At 48.0% G+C, this 18,532-nt stretch overlaps 1 protein-coding gene across 1 annotated transcript in view; it reads right to left on the bottom strand.

Annotated features, from left to right (window-relative positions):
* SLIT1 (slit guidance ligand 1) overlaps nucleotides 1-18,532 on the bottom strand; it is a 158,539-nt gene that overhangs the window by 11,128 nt on the left and 128,879 nt on the right. The window contains exons 22-28 of the mRNA XM_090277906.1: nucleotides 17,566-17,634; nucleotides 16,352-16,423; nucleotides 14,786-14,857; nucleotides 14,022-14,093; nucleotides 4,338-4,501; nucleotides 2,602-2,726; nucleotides 2,279-2,376 (exon numbers count right to left, since the gene is read on the bottom strand). Of these exons, the coding sequence (XP_090134032.1) occupies nucleotides 2,279-2,376; nucleotides 2,602-2,726; nucleotides 4,338-4,501; nucleotides 14,022-14,093; nucleotides 14,786-14,857; nucleotides 16,352-16,423; nucleotides 17,566-17,634 (672 nt within the window). The remainder of the gene's footprint in view (nucleotides 1-2,278; nucleotides 2,377-2,601; nucleotides 2,727-4,337; nucleotides 4,502-14,021; nucleotides 14,094-14,785; nucleotides 14,858-16,351; nucleotides 16,424-17,565; nucleotides 17,635-18,532) is intronic.

The following is an 18,532-nucleotide window of genomic DNA, read 5'->3' as shown; positions in this document are numbered from 1 at the left end:
AAATAAAGGGACAATGCGGAATACTGATGTTTCAAAAGCAAATGAACAAATGGCTTTTGCAAGTCCCGAGGTCTCTACTGACATGTGTTACAAATAATTGAAGGAAGACCTTGTGGAATTGTCAGCTGATAGAACATTATATATAATTTTTGATGACAGATCACTCTGCGGTGTTTGGCCTATATAGACTCTGAAGGATTTCAAAGACTTGAGTGATGTGGCTATAGGAAAACTGCTTCTAATCTTATCTGTTTATTTCTGCAAACAAACTTTCTCAGCACTTCCAGCTATATAGATACATGAGCCGTGTGTCTATAGCTCTATCTCATTAAGAGATGTGTCTAATAAAATTCTGCTTCTATGTGTAATAACTACCAATCAAATTTTGTAATACGGTAATGTTGTTTTGATCAATTGTTTATTATTGATGATTGTAATGGTAACTCAATGCAAAAGAAAATTTTAATCAGAGGCTTATGGTCACAAGAAATTTAAAAAACTTTAAATTTACACTTATGTCCCCGTGTTGGTGGTGGAGAACTATGACAGGCTGCTCAAGAAGAGTCTCTGTAGTGTGCAAAGAGATTACATTAGAAGGAAAATCGAAGGGGTGTGGGGAGTAAAGTAAGAATACTAGTTCAAGAAGAAAAAAGAGTAAGGTAAATGTTTAAACTGTAGAAGAGCAGCTTATTTGTGTAATTTTTTAATGGTATCAAATTTCTATGCTCTTCGGGTTCCACTGGAGAACAAAAAGAGTGTTAGTTTTATTTTTAAATGTTAATATTTACAGTATCCTAAAAATGGCCTCCTTTGCAACAAAAAATATTAAACACACAATGAAAAATTTTAACTGTCACAGAATGTGTGAGGACATATGTAGTTTTAAAATTTGGGGGCGGGGGTGCATGAGAAAAAAGGTTTGAAGCCCACTGTTGGGGGGCAGGTCCTGGGGTTTAATTTTCCCCCATGAAGATGGGGGGACATAAAACAGAGGGGTTTTAAGCAGACCAAGGGGATCAGCTTTGTGTTTCTAAAGGGGCCCTTATAAGCCTCAGGGTTGAGGGGTAACTCAGGGAGGCACCCCCTTTCTACCCATAGGGCCCACCCAATGGCCCTCAATCTGTAGCCCCAGAGGAACCCCTCTGTGCTCAGAGGGGGAGTTTCTGGGGGTATCCTTTCAGCCCCTCCACTCTCCACAGACATTCCCTCCCAGGAGTCAGGGAGTGGGAGGGGGCTTTGATGGAGCTGCCCCCTGAGCCCAAAGGAGAAGAGAGGCTATTATAAGGATGCCGTCGCCAGGGCAATAATGAGCTGAGAGGCCATTTATTGTTTTCCTTTTTATACCTGGTAATTTGGGTCTGCAGAGACAGGTTTGGCTATTTCTGCTGGTAGATGCAGAGCCAATTTGTTCAGCCAGCAATTTATGCTCAGCAACTAAATACACAGCGTTCTTCAGAAAAACTCTGGGTCCAGGGGAGGCCTCAGAATTGGAGTGTTGGTTGAGGGGTCCTGAGGGAAGCCGGTCAGAGAGAGAGAGAGAGAGAGAGAGAGAGAGAGTGTGTGTGTGTGTGTGTGTGTGTGTCAGCAGCTGAGAGATGTGTGTGTGTATGTGTGTGTGTGTGTGTGTGTGTGTATGAGCAGCGGAGGGATGCTAGCATGTGATGTCAGCACTGGCAAAGGTTAGGAAAGGACCAGGAGGTGATGGGGGGAGGCTCCAGAGGGCGTGACCAGGACTCGCTCCCACCTTTGAACAGGCCTCCTGTCTCGGGAGCTTGGGTGGTGGCTTGATTGGAAGGAGGTGGCTAAGGGCCCTGCCTTCAGGTCCTACAAGCAGATGCTTGACTTTACTATTAGAGGCTTTGGGTTAGCAGAGATTGTAGGGGTTTAAAATGCCCCAAACTGTCCCTTGGCACTGCCACTGCACCTGCCCTTGATCGTGGATTCTCAGTGCTATCAGAAGACTATTCTGGCACCTGGCAGGAGCCGAGAGAGGCCTGGAGCAGCAGTGGGCAGCTCAGCTCCCAGCACCAGCCCCAGTCTGCCGGCCGCAGCTCCAATCACTATGCTGTCACTGCCCCTGGGCCACGGGCCTAGCCTGGGTGGGTGTGGAGAGGTTTCTAGTGAGTGCTTGCTCCCTGAGCCCACTCTCTACCTCCTCCTGGACCACGGGGTGGGAAGAGGGAGGTGGCCACTCCATTTGGAGGAGGACACTGAAGCTTGGGTGCTGGGCCCCATCAGCACCGCGCCCACCAGGTTCCAGCCCCTCCAGGCAACTCACATGAAGCCGGCATCCTCGCCCTTCTGTGCATGGCAGGTGCCACCGTTTTCACAGGGGCCAGTGGCACAACTGTCCAGGGACACCTCACAGTCTCGGCCCTGGGGAGGAAGTCAGTGATGGGGACCCCAGGGAGACCAGGGGCTGGTGTGAGCCAACAGAGCCCGCCTGTCCCAGCTGTCACTTGTTCATTCGCCCGCCCAGCACAGGCTCTGCACCAGGACTGTTCTGGGGACACCGCGGGCAGAGTGGAGAACCAGGCAGACCCAGCTCTGCCCCACGGCGCAGGGGAGCGGCCCGCCTCCCCCGGCTCAGCCCCAGCTCACCTTATAGCCGCCGGGGCAGGTACACCTGTACACCTCAAGGGGGTCATTATGGCAGCTGCCTTGGTTCTGGCACGGGCTGGACGAGCAGGGATCACACTTGGCCTGGACAGCCAGAGGAGGGGCACCTGAGGCAACGGGGCAGAGTCAGTACGGGGAGGACGGGGGGTGGGGGTCAGCAACCCTCCCGCCATGCTGCATCCCCGCCCCCACCCCAAGGGGCTGGAAGGGCTAAATTAGCTAATTCGCAAAAGGTGCTTAGTGGGCTGGTGCTGGATGCTTGGTGGTGGTCAGGGCAGGGCCATCCGCATGAGAGCGCCAGAGTCCCTACTACTGAAGTCAGATGACCTTTCCTGGGTCCGCTCACACCCTGCTGGGGCAGCTACCCCCAGCCCTGTCACCCACTAACCAGGATAACAAGGGTGGCCACCTCGTCTGGGTGGAGACGCAGCTGTGAGGAAGCCACACTCAGGAGAAAAAGGGCCGCGTGCCTTGAGGTTGTTTGTCTCAAGACCAAAGGGGGAAGGACCCTTTCTCATCACCTCTCCAGCTACAAGGATGACCTCCGGCCCCTCCAGGACTCACTGGTCACCCTTCCCTGAACTTGGAGGTGGACAAGGAGCTGGTGGCCAGGCTCCCTGGGCACCTCCTGTGAGGGGCAGTAGGACCGTACAAGAATTAACAGTAAAAGCAGCCAGCTAACTCAGTTTTCCACTTCTGGAAGTGGAGAAATACCAGTTCTGCTCTAAGGCATAAGCATGAACAGAAACAGAAACACTTTTCAGTAATAACTAGAAGGAAGCGTGAGGGGGCTTCTCCAGCACAGGTAGGATCTGCCTCTCGATCCGAGTGCTCAGTTTGTGAAAATTCAGTGACCCATTCACTTATAATGTGTGTCCTGTTCTGTTATACATGTTATATTTCAATAGAAAGTGTTTTTATTTTTTGTTTTTTTTTTTAATCTCACTAGTACCAACACCACCCAATTAAATAAAGCCGGAGCAAATGTTGCAACATACATTGGCCTGCTCCCAACAGCTCAGGGCTGAGCCCCAGCTCGGGCCTTGGGACTGTGACCCTTGTGACAGGATCCTGCACACAGGGTGGCTAGGCCTCTCATTGACCTATGGCTGTCAAGTGCATTTCCGATGGTAGTCTGTGAGCTTGCAGGGGGCAGCGACTGTGCCCCATGACCTCTGGTGTGCTCCCCAAGCTGTCCCCCAGCACACAGAGCCAGGCCTGGGATAGCCACTCCGCCGCCTCCCTCTGCTCAGCAGGGCTCCCAGGGCTTGGGCTGTCGGTCAGTCAATCAATCCCTGAACAAGCATTCACAGATGCCCGGGTTGAGGTACCTTCATAGCAAAGTCAGAGCAGCCTCCCATCCCTGTTTTTCTACAAATGTCAGGAGAGAGGCCCTGGGTCCCGCGGCTCAGGGGCCTAAGCTCGTTGCTGAGAGGCTTGAAGCTTCCAGAAATGCTGTTGCTATTTTTACTTTCCTTACATAACCCCAGGGCGGGATTCAAACCCTTCCAGCCTGAGGATTTTCTGCCTGGTTTTCTCGCTCATTGTTATGTCAGGACTAGAAGGCGGTCATGCTAACAAGCTGCAGGTGCCTCGGTTCTGCCCCCTGAGCCCTCTGCCCAGCCGGTCCACAAGCACATCTGGAAGGCCCAGCCAGCAGTGGGAGGTGGGGATGCAACCCGGCACCCTCCACCCCTTTCCCGTGCCCCTTGGCTCACCTTGGCATTCAAACTTCTTGGCAGGCGTGGTGAGGAGCAGCTTGCCTTCCATGTCTGGGGGCCCAGCGCAACGGGCAATGCCTGGTTCCTTGTAGCCTGTCTTCACCCAGCCGGACAGCCAGCGGAGGTGACAATCACAGTACAGGGGGTTGGCACCAATGGCCCTGGGTCAGAGAGTGGAGAGAAGCAGGCATTACACCTTCACAGGCTCCTTCATCACTGCGCACCTAGGGTGCAGGGCACCGCCCCCGGGGCTGGCAAAAGCCCTAACTTCACGATCATGTACCATGTCACCAGCACAGTCTCCAGTCCTTCACACACATTACCTTACTTGGTCCTCACCACACCCTCTTATCCCCATTTTATGTTTTGAAACTGAGGCTCCAAAAGGTGGAAGCCCTTGCCTAAGATTGCACAGAGGAAGGGGGAGGTGGGATTTGAACTCATGCTGTTGAGGCCAAAGCCTGTGCATGCATTGCTTCCCAGGTGCAATGCATCAACATCTACTGCTGTGATGAAACCCAGCTGCCCCTCCCACCGCAATGCATCTAATCATCTCATTAGCCCACAGGGCAGGTTTTTCCCCCTCCATCTCAAAGATGTGGCAACCGAGCCTCCTGTAGCACAAACCACTTCCCTGAGGTCACACAGCTAGCAAAGGGCCGCCCCTGGACTCAGACTCAGGGCCTCTGACTCGGAAGCCCATACTCTCTCAGGAGCACACGAATGCATCCTCATTGTAAACCTCTTCCAAACATCGCAGACCCAGAGTCTCCACCTCACACAACATTGCGAAGGTACTCATCGTCAGCAGCCGTCCGTCTCGAGAGACGTTGGTGTAGCTTCTTAAGAGTCTATCTGCACCGCCGAGAGTGGCTGTGCAGTCCGACTCGGGAGTGACACGGTATCTGTCTCCTCCCATGTTAAATCGACATCTTGCGATGACGCTGGAGTGTCCTCTCCAGTAAAGCTGAAGCTACAGAGCCTGGGCAGGGTGATATGGAGGGTCTGCTGTTGCCCATGCAGCAGACCCCCCCTCTCTTCGCAGCTGAAGGGTCCAAGGGAAAGACGGAGTCAATACAGCTTGGCTTCAGGTGCGCCGCAGGAGTTGCCGGTGTTGACTACAACGTCAAACCGCCTTAGGGACTCCGGCTCCGGATTTTCTGTCGGGGTTTACTCCCTTAGCCTTTCCCCTGAAGAGGTATGCCGCAAGGCAGTGGAGGTTTTTTGGAGTCAGAGTTTTCCTTCTCTGATGTGCCCTGACTGGAAGATCGAACCAGCGACACTTAGCTCGCAGGCCAACGCTCAATCCACTGAGCCAAACCAGCCAGGGGAGCGAAGGTACTAAATGCCACTGAATTATACACATTAAAGTGGTTAATTTTATATTACATGAATGTTACCTCAATTTTTTTACAGGCACATTCCTAAGTCACTGATGGAATGCAAAATGGAATAACATTCATGAGGGGAACTTTGTAATATCTGTGCCATTGCCTTTGGGCCCAGCAGTTCTGTTCCTGGGAGTTTATCTCACAGCTCTACCTGCACAGGTGCATAGAGACACCTGTGTCATGGCTTTGATTGCAGCATTGTTTCTAATAGGAAGACTGAGAACCCCCAGTGTTCTTTGGTGTGGAATGTGCCTGAATATATCCACATTTCAAAAAAGTCTACACCCACAGCCTCTGCCAGCCACAGAAGGACACAAGGTCACCACCCCTAAGCATGTAGCCTTCCAGTCCTTCCCCGTATTTACACATATCACATCACCAATTATATCCACCCAAGCAGCTTGCTTCTTGTTACTAAACAGCATGTTGTGGAGGCCTTTCTGGGTCAGTGTATACGACTCCATCTCATTTTGCCAAACTGCATCACAGCATCCCAAAAAAGGCTGCCTCATTGCGCTTAGTGAGCAACTTCCCCATTGCCAGACATTCTGGTCGTCTCCCATGGTGATCAACACTCGTGTACCTGCCTCTTTGCGAAATGAGCGTTTCTCTAGAACAGACGCCTATTAGCAGGGTTCAGGCTGCCGAGGAAGTGCGAGTAAAAGCAGCTGCCCTCCAACTTGGACTTGCACACACCAGCAACGCCAGGCCACGCCTGCCCCCTTATACCCCCGTCCCAACGCTGTCTACGGCCAACCTCTCAATGCTTTACCAAGCTGGTGGGCAGTGAAGCTGAAAGATGAACAAGACATGGATTTGGGGACATGAAGGGGCCAGAGTTCTTTGATCCAGCAAATAGGAAAACATCAGAGCATCGTGCCTGAAGTTCCACGATATCAACATTATTTTGAAAATGTAAGGCTATAGAAGGTTAATGAGAACAGGCACCCATTAAGTGACCAGTGGCCATGCTCTGCCATTTTCCACCTGCTTCTGGGCAATACAGGGAAGTGGTTCCCCTTGAGATGTGTGCAGTCTGCTGAAAGTAGCAGCGACTCTTGGCAGGAACTCCTCCAAATAGCACAGCTGATAACCGTGCATCTTAAAAAGCAGGCTGAACAAGACTTGGACTCCGACCCCAGCACAGCTGCTCATTGCCCAGGCGACCTTGAGCGGCCGGCTGCACATCTCTGGGGCGCACTTTATGATTCGATAAAGAGCCTGCAGACTGGAGAGGGGAAAAAGACAAGCGCACATAACCTAAGATGGGCGCCAAGGGAATAATGCAGCTTGGCAGAGAAAGCCCGTTCAACCTCGACGTGTGTTTAATGTTTTTCTGTTCTGATTTGCTGACAGCATCCATCCTGGCTAATGGGACAGTAGACACGTTCCTCTGTCCACTGAACTAGGGCTTCTCAGAGGTAAAGGAAGCTCAGACACTGAGTTTTTGAAGCGCCAGTGTGTTAAAAAAAATACTTTTGAAATAACCGGAGTACAAAAATCGTGGTATATTTAAGATGTTTACATTTACCAGATTAATATGTTTAACATAACGAGTGGAAAGATTGTGGTATATTTAAAGTGTTTACATTTACCTGATTAGTATGTTTAACAGAACAAGTGCAAAGAAATGTAATTGTTATTCATAAGATAAATACAGAATTTATTTAAAAATATTTTTTGTAGTATGCTGTTGGAGTGTGGTCTGGTGATGAGCCAGAAGTTTCAAGTTCATTATGAATGGCTTCTTCTTTCAGTCCTGAAGTTCACTTACAGAAAACGCCAGAAATACTAAATCTGAGGCCGTTGTGAACATAGAGGCCCTTGAAAGTCAGAGAATCATCCAGTTCTCAATTCCCACATATATCCCCCCCCCCATAAATGGCAGAAAAGTTACCCCTCAAATGTAAGTATCCCTTTTCAACTCTTAATATGAAAATAATAAAGAATAATAAAAACTACCAAAGCCAATATAAATTTAATCAAAACTCTAATTATAGTTTGACGGACACATGCTTTCTCTATGGAGCAGGCTCAGAGCCACACGTGAATTCAATATTTCAAGCTTTAATTTATCCAATGGCCGGGTTCTTGTGGCTCACTCATTTTCACCTGGGAACCACTTTCCCCCTCAAAAAACTACTGTGAACTTAGTGGGGAGTAGAGAGCCATGGACCCAGCTGAGACGCAGCAGTGAAGATGACAGCTAGACCCCTTGTCAATCCAAAAGGACTGTGGATTCAGTCCCCAAACAACGTATAAATAACCCTGTGTTGTTGATCTCTGGCATATGTGTTACCCATCATCCCATATGTGTAACTAATTTAATATTCATACATTCCCTTCCAGTTCTTGTGTGTATATATGTCCATCTTTGAAATCAGTATGCCATCTTCTTTAGTCTATATATTTTCATCAAATTATAAACCTCAGTGTCATAATTATAATTAACTATTCGCTATTCTGTCATATGGGCATTTCTTTAATCATTCCATATTTATTTTTCATACCAAATTCTTAATGAATTCAGAAGTCTAACTTTCCAGCGTGCAGCTGATTACAGGCAACAGAATGTCATACTGTAGAAATGAAGCATGGTGTTTGGGAGCTGTAGCATAGGACCTGACATAGTAATATTTGCTGATGGATGGATAGATGGGTAGACAAGTGGATGAAAACTGAGCTAACTGCACAGTAAATATCAAAGTAAGCAGAAGCAGAGAGATGTGCAGGGAACTGAGTGCTCATGGTCCTCATGGTGTGTTAGAACTGCAGTGGCCATTAGAAATGCCTTCGGAAAACACACACAGGAGACTTCCGGCCAAGATGGAGGCCTAGGCTGGCACGCTCCGTCTCCCTCCACAACTAACAAGGAATACAACTACTGCAAAACCAGCAGTAACCAGAAGTAACAGAAAATAAATGGAAGTCCAACATATGAAGTTATAAAGAAGCGGTGCTCGTCTGGACAGGTAGGAGTGGCAAAGCCAGGGAGGAGAGTTCAAGCTGTGCTGTCTGCGGCAGCAGCAGTGACGGTGACAGGACAGCGGTAAGTACAGACACCCGTATTTAGGGGGAGGCGAGAAGCGTCTGGGGAGCACCTCCAGCTGCAGACCAGACCTGTCAGCTTGTGATTCCAAAGCCGGGGAAGGCAGACCCCCATTGCCTTGGACTGTGAGGCCCAGAGGGGGTGGGGATGGAGGAGGAGGCTCCTGGTCTCTCAGCAGAGAGTGAATGGCAGGGATCCATCTTGTACCCCCACCCCCCGCAGAAAACGCCACAGCATGGTGAGACAGGTCACCTGGTTGTGACGAGTGCACAGGGCTCCACCCCCTGTAGCGTAGGTGGTGTGACAGCCCTGCCCAGGAAGCAAAAGTAAACACAAAATGGTCAGGATGGCACAGATCATGATAGAGATCCCAGTGATGCAGCTGACCAGACAGCAAATATCTAATCTAACAAAGCAGCAGATAGGAAATCTTTCTGAGGCTCAGTTCAGAGCTTTGCTTATAAAAATGCTCACAGACCTAATAGCAGATCTTAAACAAGACGGGGAAGGAATGAAGGCTAGTCCTGCTGAAATGAATAAAAACACATACGAAACTAGTGGTGAGGGAAAGAAAACCAGGGATCAAATCAACAAATCGGAACATAGGGAAGGAACAAACAGTCAACCAGTGCAGAAAGAGGAAACGAGAAGTGAGGAAAATGAATAGAGGCTCAGAAACTTATCGGACAGCAATAAGTGGGCCAACATCTGAATCATACGGCTGCCAGAAGGTGAAGAAGAACTAGGAATTGAAAAATTATGTGAAAAAATAATGAAGCAGAACTTCCCTAACTTGGGGAAGAAAATAGACTTACAGGGCCAGAAAGCACAGAGAGTTCAAAAAAAACTGGACCAAGGGCGAAGCACACCAAGACACATTATAATCAAAATGTCAAAAATTAAACCTTGGCTGGTATGGCTCAGTGGATTGAATACTGGCCTGCAAACCAAGTTTTGCTGGTTTGATTCCCAGTCAGGGCACATAACTAGGTTGCACGTCAGGTCCCCAGTTGGGGGCGTGAGTGAGAGGCAACCACACAATGATGAAAAAAAAATGTCAAAAATTAAGGATAAAGAGAGAATCTTAAAAGCAGCAAGAGAAGAAGAGAATTACGTACAAAGAGGTCCCAATGAGACTCTTAGATGATTTCTCAAAAGAAACTCTGCAGGCAAGAAGGGACTGGCAAGAAATATTCAAAGTAATGAATAGCAAAAACCTACAACCACAATTACTCTATCCAGCGAAGCTGTCATTCAGAATAGAAGAGCAGAGAAAGTGCTTCCAGGACAAAGTAAAACTGAAGGAGTTCATCAGATCCAAACCACTGTTATATGAAATATTAAAGGGACTTGTTTAGGAGAAAGAGGATCAAAACTATGAACATTAAGATGAAAACTGTATCACAACAACCAACAACAGAAGCTAGGGAATTGAAACAAAGGCAGACTAAGTAGGCAACGAGATTGGAAAAGAACTATAGGTATGGGGAACATTTTGGGGGGAGGTCAGCAGGGAGGGGGAAGGAGGGAAAGGGAGGGAGATGGTACAGGAATTAAGAAGCATAGTAGGAGGGAATGGAGTAGACAGAAAGATGTTGAGAAGAACTATATGCACAACCAATGGGCATGGACTAAGCAGGGGGACCACTGGAGGGAGGGAGGTCACTGGGTAGAGGGGAACAAAGGGAAAGGAAATTGGGACAACTGTAATAGCATAAACATAAAGCATATTTTAAAAAAAAGAAATACCTTTGTACAGGCAAGGAAGGAGGCCTGAAGAGATAAACAATTGTCTGAGATCCTATTGCAAGTTGATGGCAGAATGAGGATCTAATGCCACACATCCTGATTCCTAATCTAGAGTTCGAGGGGTTTAAATATGGTGAACCTCATCTTCCACCACACCCTAGGCCTGCCCACCCCTCCTTCACAGTGCCAGTGAAGAGGGGAGGCCCAGGCCAGAGCCACGGTAGGAACAGAGGGCACCTCCAGGAAACAGGAACAGGTGCTAACTCTTGGGCGCCCCTCACTTGTTATGGAGCCATGAACATGTTCCTACCTTCAGACTGTGTGTGGCCTTTGTGGAGCCCAGAGTGAATGTGGTGAGTCTATGCCATCCTTTCACCATTCTGTGAATCCTTATAAGTGCTCAAGAAATCCTTATGCAATAGCTGCCACTCTTCCATGCAGAGGAGATAATGGATACACGTGTGCACTTACCCATATATTCCATCAGTATTACATGTGCACATACCTGAACAAGTGCATGTACATGTCCCAAGCTACTGCCTAGTTCCATTTGAAACCCTGGGTATAAAGGGCAAAGTTCATTCAGGAGGTCGCTTCATAACAACGAAAGGGTCCTTCCACATAGGTGCTGTCTTGCAGAGAAAGGGCGCTTAGAAGTGATGAACACATCTAATCAGTAATGCCAACGCGCTGTTCTACAATCACTGCTAACCTGATCTTCACTTATTTGTTTATTTCTTACTAACTGGAGCTGACCCAATGTCACTATTCTCCTAAAGAAAACCTAAATTTATAGATAGGTATGAGCTCAAATTTTGTTTTGGAAGCTTTGGTTTTTGTTTGTCTGCTTGTACAAAACATGTTGTTTGTTCACTTCCCATATGAAGAACTAAACCTCTAGAATTTGAGCTGGAGAGAAGATCGAAATGTCATTCCTATTTCATGGGGATAGAGGAAAGGTAGTCAACTCTACATTTAAACCCCAAGCATAAGAGATACACAGAAGGGGGAACCCAAAGGCGTTCAGAAAGGTGGGCCCGATGATTGGAAAGGCCTTGCCTGGTGAGGTGGAGAACTGACGCAGACACGTGGCATCACCCAGGGCAAGCAGAGGAGGCTGCGTGGGCCCAGAGCTGCCACAGACCCTGGCACCGAGTGGAGACAAGCGCAGGTTCTCTCTGGCGAGGAGCATCTCCAAAACATGAGCTCACAACGAAAATTTACCAACCACAGATGGAAATAGGCCCCCGTGAGTGGGAGTCATCAGGAGCAACGAACAAGTGTCCTTGCCTGGCCTTTGTCGGGGGCTCCACCTGCCGCATTCCATCCTATTCAGCCTCCACATGTCCCTCGGCTTTCCAAGAGTTCCTGATAACTGAATTCTCCCACCGTTCCCTTCTACCTCTAGAACAAAGTCCAGACTCCTTAGCATGGCACAGATGTCCTTCACAATGAATCCAATGCCCCTTTCTAGAGTCGTCTCTTCCCACCCCATAGTCCTCACCCAACCAAGCTTTCTATGTCCTATGCTGGACAACACAGCATCCTTGGATGTGTCCTTGACTTTCTTGCCTCCATGCCTTTGTACACGATGTTTCCTCTTTCTGGGATGTCCTTCCTCATCTTCTCCAATGGCACACTCCTAGTCTCTTTCCAATGGCACCTCTTCTGTGAAGCGCCTCAGACTTCCCCAGAGTTAGTCACTGCTGCCTGTGAATTCATTTTATAATATCCCAGATGGCCACCGAGGGCAGGAACATTACATTAGTAAATTGTTTAGCACATGACTCAGTGTGGTTATTCAGGACATATTTATTGAAGCAATTAAGAATAAATAAGGAGCTTTAGTATCAGACACACCTAAGTTCAAATCCAGTCTCTGTCATTTCCGAGCTTTATGATCTAAGGAAGCTGCCTGACTTTTCAGCACCTGGGATTGTAAAATGGAAATAATAAATCCTACCAACTAAGACAGAACCCCTCACCCATTCCACTCTTCTCACTGAGTCCAGACAGGTGCTGGAATCTTTGGTCTGGGCTTGAGGGGTCCCTGTCACATTTGTACAGCTAACACATAACACAAAACCTACTTTTCCTCTTGGTCATAAAGTAAACAATACACTACAGATAAAGTAAGCAGCAGAGTATTTGTCCCAAGCAGACCTTCAGTGAATGACACCTGCTATTATTTTTTTTCCTCAAGTCTAAGACTGTTAGATGCACTACTGATTTCCCATGCTTTGGGAGGGGTGGAAAAATATTACCATATTCAATATAGAGATCACTTGTAAGGTACAGTCTGATTTCATAGATTAAAATGTGGAAAAGGTGAGTCTCAGAACTGAGAAAATCCAGTGGGAGTGTTGAGTGAATGAACTTCAAGTAGAGATGCTGGGGATCCCAGAAGGCTCTCTCAACTGGGTGTGCCTGCCCGCTCAGGCCCTGGGCACTTGGGTGTGGGGCAGAGAGCAAGAGGATGCAGTGACACCCAGGGGCCCCAACCGCAGTCAATCTGCTCTGAACGCTGCCTCGCACTGCAGCCGAGACTCCCGGGGAGAGTGCTCTGTGTCCGGTCTCACCTCCAGAATCAGCCCGCTGCGCTTTCATTTCTTCACTGTCTTTATTGTGGTGAAACACATGTAACATAAAATGTGCCACTTGGACCATTTTAAGTGTACGATTCAGTGGCAGTATCAATTCCATTCACTGTGTTATGCAACTATCACCACTGTCTGGTTCCAAAACTTTTCATCACCCCTAACAGAAACTCTGTACCCATTAAACAAAAACTCCCCCTTTTCCCTGCTCCCAGCACCTGGCACCCACCATTCTCCTTTCTGTAGCTGTGACGTGGACTGTTCTGGGCACACCCTATCAGTGGGATCATGCAAGATTTGTCCTTTTATGTCTGAGTTATTTCCCTTTGCATGCCTTCATGTTGTAGCGTGTGTCAGAACTTCCTTTTCATGGCTGAGCAGCATCCCATTATATGTCTGTATCACATTTCGTTTATCCATTCACCTATTGATGGACATTTGGGTTCTTTTGCTTTTTGGCAATTGTCTGAATTGTGCTGCTATGAACTTGGATGTAAAAGTATCTGAGTCACAGCTTTCAGTTCTCTTGGGCCTATACCTAGAAACAGAATTGCTGGGTCATAAGGCAATTCTACATTTAACCTTCTGAGGAATCGAGTACACTGCTTTTTAAGAATAGCTCATGCAGGTAGATTGCTTGGCAACCAGTTAATGGTCATTACTACTTTAATTATTGCTTGTGAAGAAATGTTCTCAAATTCCATTGTCGTGACTGAGGAAACCCTGAATGTGTAAGAGTCTGTGATGGGGGGCATTTGAAGGTCACAAACTAAATTATGAATAGTTTCAGGGAAAAAGCAACAAATTCTGATAGTCCCAGGAGGTAAGGTCTTTCTTGGAATCCAGATTCTGTTTTAATCCAAAGAGGCCCCAAGAATGGGCCGGAGTTACTCACAGGTGAGACAGGGAGGTCACGTCTGTGAAGACGCCCTCTGGGAGGGTGGAGATGTCGTTGCCATGCAGGGACCTGAGGAGAGAAGAGGCTGTGGGTGAGAACGGATCGAGGGTGAGTGCTGCCCTCTGCAGAGAGGGGTGGGGTGTGGCACCACAAGGGAGACACCTTCCCTTCTAGGACTCTGTTTTTTTCCATCATAAGGAAATCAAGGCTATTTCTGTTTACATGTAACAAATAGAATGCTCGCATCCAGGAGCCTGAGGGGTGGGCTTTTCTTGGTAAGGAAGCTAGGACACAAGCCATAAACTGGGGTGAACAATGTCACCTTGTCCCCAGGGGGCTGTCAGTCAATTTGTGCTCATGGATACACCAGGGGCCATCATAACAGGCGTGACAGGGGGCTTTGATCACAGGACAAAAACCTCACAGTGGGAGTTCTTAGAAAAAGTTCAAGAAACATGCAACATTCTCCATCTGAGCAGGAGACTCACACACAAATAAGGGGCTATCTTATCTTGGATGGCCTCCATACACACACATTGCAAACACATCTTGGGGCAGAGAGCAACCCCCATTTCCTAGCTAGTTTTCCATTCATTCCTTGGACTCTGCTAGGACTGAAGTGAGAGTGGACTGGTCCCCCACCTTTGGACACAGTGGGCCCTGCTGGGGCCCCTAGACGTGGGGACATTTCTGCCCACCGGGTGGTGGAAGGGCCCTCAGCGGGGCGATCCCCCCGGAGGAATGAAGAGTGTGGGACTTACAGCAGACGCAGGGAGCGCAGCCCCTGGAAGGCCAGTGGAGGAATACACTGGAGGGAGTTGTAGCTGAGGATCCTGCAGGAAGGAAGCAAGCAAGCAAGCAGATTGGTGTTTGCCTGGGGCTGCAGGGCTGGGAGGGGCGGGAGGATTATCAAGGGCCACAAGGAAACTTGCCCGGATGACAGAAGTGGTCACTATCTTTACTGTGATGGTGGTTCTGTGCGTGTGAGCGTAAGTCAAAATGGACCAAGATGTACATGTTAAATATGTGCAGTTTATTGTATATTGATCGTACCTCAATAAAGCCGTTTTAGAAATAATAACAAGAGAAAGGAGCCACTCCTTCCACAGGGGAGGGCTCTGTCACCCTTGCAGCAGTCAGGATCACTTAGACCTGGATTTCTTGGCCTCTGCACTATCGATAACTCTTCATGAACTGTAGAGTGTTTAGCAGCCTCCCTGGCCTCTACCCATGAGAGTCTAGTAGCTCCCCCTGCCCACCTCCCCCTGTGACAACTGAAAATGTTGCAGACATTGCCAAGCATCCCCAGGAGGGCAGAGTCACCCCTGGTTGAGAACCATGGCCCTAGACTATGGCAGCTTCACACACAGACGCATGTTGACCAATAAGTAGCACCCAGGTAGGTGGAACCTGCACTTCAAAGCCTTGGGCCCACATTCTGTTCCCAGGGCCTGGCAGGTTCGGGACCCCAACCTGCCTCTGCTGTTTGAACACAGTAGAATATTAAAGTTCAGAAGTTTTTGGCACATTATCTGTAAAATGACGTGTTAGAAAGGTGAATATGATATGCTCTTGAGCTCCAGGCAGATATAAGGGATGCTTGTTAATGCTTTCTTGGAATATAATTAAGTCAATCATTAAATTACAGACACAAAAATGTCCAGAGGGTCACTGTTCACAATAGTGCGAACTGGAAACAACCCAAAAATCCATCAACAGTAGAACAGATGAGGGAAGTATGGCACATTCTTATAAGGAATACTATACAGCACTGAAAATGAACAGACCACAGCTTTACACTACACAAGTGGATCTCACAAACATCATGGTAAATAAAAATATATATTCTGTATAATGCAATTTATATAAAGTTTAAAATGGGTAAAATTAAACTTCATTGTGTAGAAATGAACTTGTAGATGGCAACAATATAGAGCCCAAAGGTCATCATAAAAGCCAGGGTTCAGGCTGCCTTCAGTGGAGAAGGGAGTAATAATAATCAGGAAGGGACAAGGTGACTTATGGGGTACTAGCTGTGTCTACTTTTTTGCCTTAGGTATTTACATATGCATGCTAGCTTTATGATTATTTGTTAAACTTCACATTTATAACTTTTGCACTTTTCTGTATATATGCTGTATTTCATAATAAAACATGTTTTTTTAAAGTATTTTTGGCTGGCAGGCCCTGGCACACTCCCTGGCAGATGAGGGAGTCTGTCTGTGATACCTGTGAGTGACTGGGGCTTGGGGACAGTCTCATTAGCCATAGCATGAGCCTCCCACCACTCCCCGCCCCCCTTTGGCCCCCACCGCCCAGGGACTCACAGAGTGGTCAGCTGGCTCATGTTGGTGAAGGAGGAATTGCTTAAGGAACTGATCTTGTTGTTACTTAGGTCCCTGGAAAAGACAAAAGCCCCCCCGATAGACAGTTTCATAGCAAAACCTGGCCCAACATTAGTCCTCTTTCGTTCCTTCCCTTCTCAGCTGTACCTGAGCCCCTAGTGGAGCTGTCTCACGTTAGACCACAGAAAGATGGTCTCTTTCTTTGACATTTTGTCACCAGCCACTGAGTCATTCCACACACCCCCTTCCCCCATATTGAACAGTCAAAACACATTTCCTGTATTATTAGCAAAGACAGATAAACTGTAGCTTCAAAATTCTGTAACCCAGTGCTACTCAAAGTAGTCAGTCTTGAACTGAACGTCCATTCAACAAGGAACTTGTGCCAAAATGTTATCACTTATGACACTAAACACAACTTACTATGGCTAACATTTTTTTTTATAGCAACACTTCCTTAATGAAGAAAGCAATACGTGGGTTTATATTCTGGTTCAAGTTCCTTATCTAATTGCAGACCTATTACCAACAGTTCTCAGGCTACCGTTGGTCCATTGACCACACTTGGAGTGGCCCTGCTCCAAGCCACACCCTGCACTTCTTTTTTGGTAGCATCTGGCTAATGAGAAGATAAAGACAATTGAAGTGAGGTGTTAATGAGGCTGGAGGACTAAGAGGAGCTAACTTATTCTGAAGATTACTTTGTGATTTTTTTCATGAAGTGGAAATAACAGAAAAGCAGATGTCAGTCTAAATAAAAATTTAGTTAGATACTTATTTCTAGCTGCCATATTTCATTATTTGGTTTGGGGGCCAAGGTTGGACTGAGAAATTTCCCATCACCCTCTACTTCTGCCTTGGCTCCTACTTTTGCAAGGTTGACCTGCATTAGCCATAATTATCAGCCCCCAGGGAGGCTTGGGGAGCTAATATGGGCAGAAGCAGACAGTATCCAACTCAAGGGAGCCTGGAACAATGCAACTTCTAAGCATGGCCACTAGGTGGCAAAGCAGTTCTATGCACAGATGTTCCCAGAAGGGGAGAAAATTCAACCAACCAAACAACAACAAAAGGAATCAGCCAGAAGTGGGGTCTGTAGGGAATCCCAGGAAAGCTGAAGCCACAACAGTCAGATGCCAATGGCCCCCCTGTCCTCTGAGGCAGGCCTGCGATCCTCAAGCCGCGTGGGTACTCACACAAGCTGCAGGTACTTGTAAGTGGATAGCTGTCCCGGAACGAGCGTGAACTGGTTCCCGTCCAAGTAGCTACAGGAGAAAACACAACACTTAGTGCACCGTCTCCACCTCGGCCCCACGCTAGGAAAGCCTTTCCCTGAAGCCGGGCCTTCACACGCCTTTCCTCTCCTACCTGTAGACCACCCAGCGGCCCAGAACTGCCAATTGGAAGGGGAAGTACATACATTTCTTAGGCTGTTTGAGTAGGTACCACCCCAAAACTTGATAAAAACCCCTGAGACATGAAGCTCCCCTCGGCTCCCTTCCCGCTCCCCTGTGTCAGCCTCCCAGCCTCCTCTCTGTCTGTGGGCACTACCAGGGCTCAGTCCTGGGCCCCTGTCCTTCCCTCTCGCTCTGCAATTTTCCTGGCCAAAGAGATCTGATCTGCATGGTAATACCTCTGAGGCCCACCTGCCAGCTCGCCTAACCCCCCCCCCCACCAGCTACTAGGGCCCTCTCTCCACCTGCGGGCAAGTCGTGTGAGGCCAGTCTCATGGGAGCACTCCTCACAAACATGCCCAACACCAAGCTCAGCGTTTTCACACACACATCAACTTCCCTGACTCCATCAGCACCAGCCGCCATGTTCCTAACCATTAGGCTCTCAGACCCTGACAGCGATTCTCCAGCTCCCCCTGTAGCCAGTCCCATGACTGCTGGCTGCTCCTACCCATGGGGCTTTCATCATTTGCTTTTTTTTTTTTTTTCAATTTCAGCTGACCTTTAAAATTATTTCTGTTTGCTTCAGGTGTACAGCTTGCTGATTAGGCAATTAGACAATGTACAAATTTCAGTAATTCCAGGACCCACTGGCACCATACATAGTTACTACAGGACTGCCGGCTATGCACCATTTCCTTTTGTTCTGTCTTCACATCACCCCGAGTGCACGCCGTGTGTCACCCATGCCTGGCTCTGCGCAGCCACC

The sequence above is a fragment of the Furipterus horrens genome, unplaced genomic scaffold, assembly GCF_987537825.1.
Source record: "Furipterus horrens unplaced genomic scaffold, mFurHor1.1.pri manual_scaffold_5, whole genome shotgun sequence".
Lineage (NCBI taxonomy): Eukaryota > Metazoa > Chordata > Mammalia > Chiroptera > Furipteridae > Furipterus > Furipterus horrens.
This window is presented reverse-complemented; position numbering and strand designations above follow the sequence as displayed.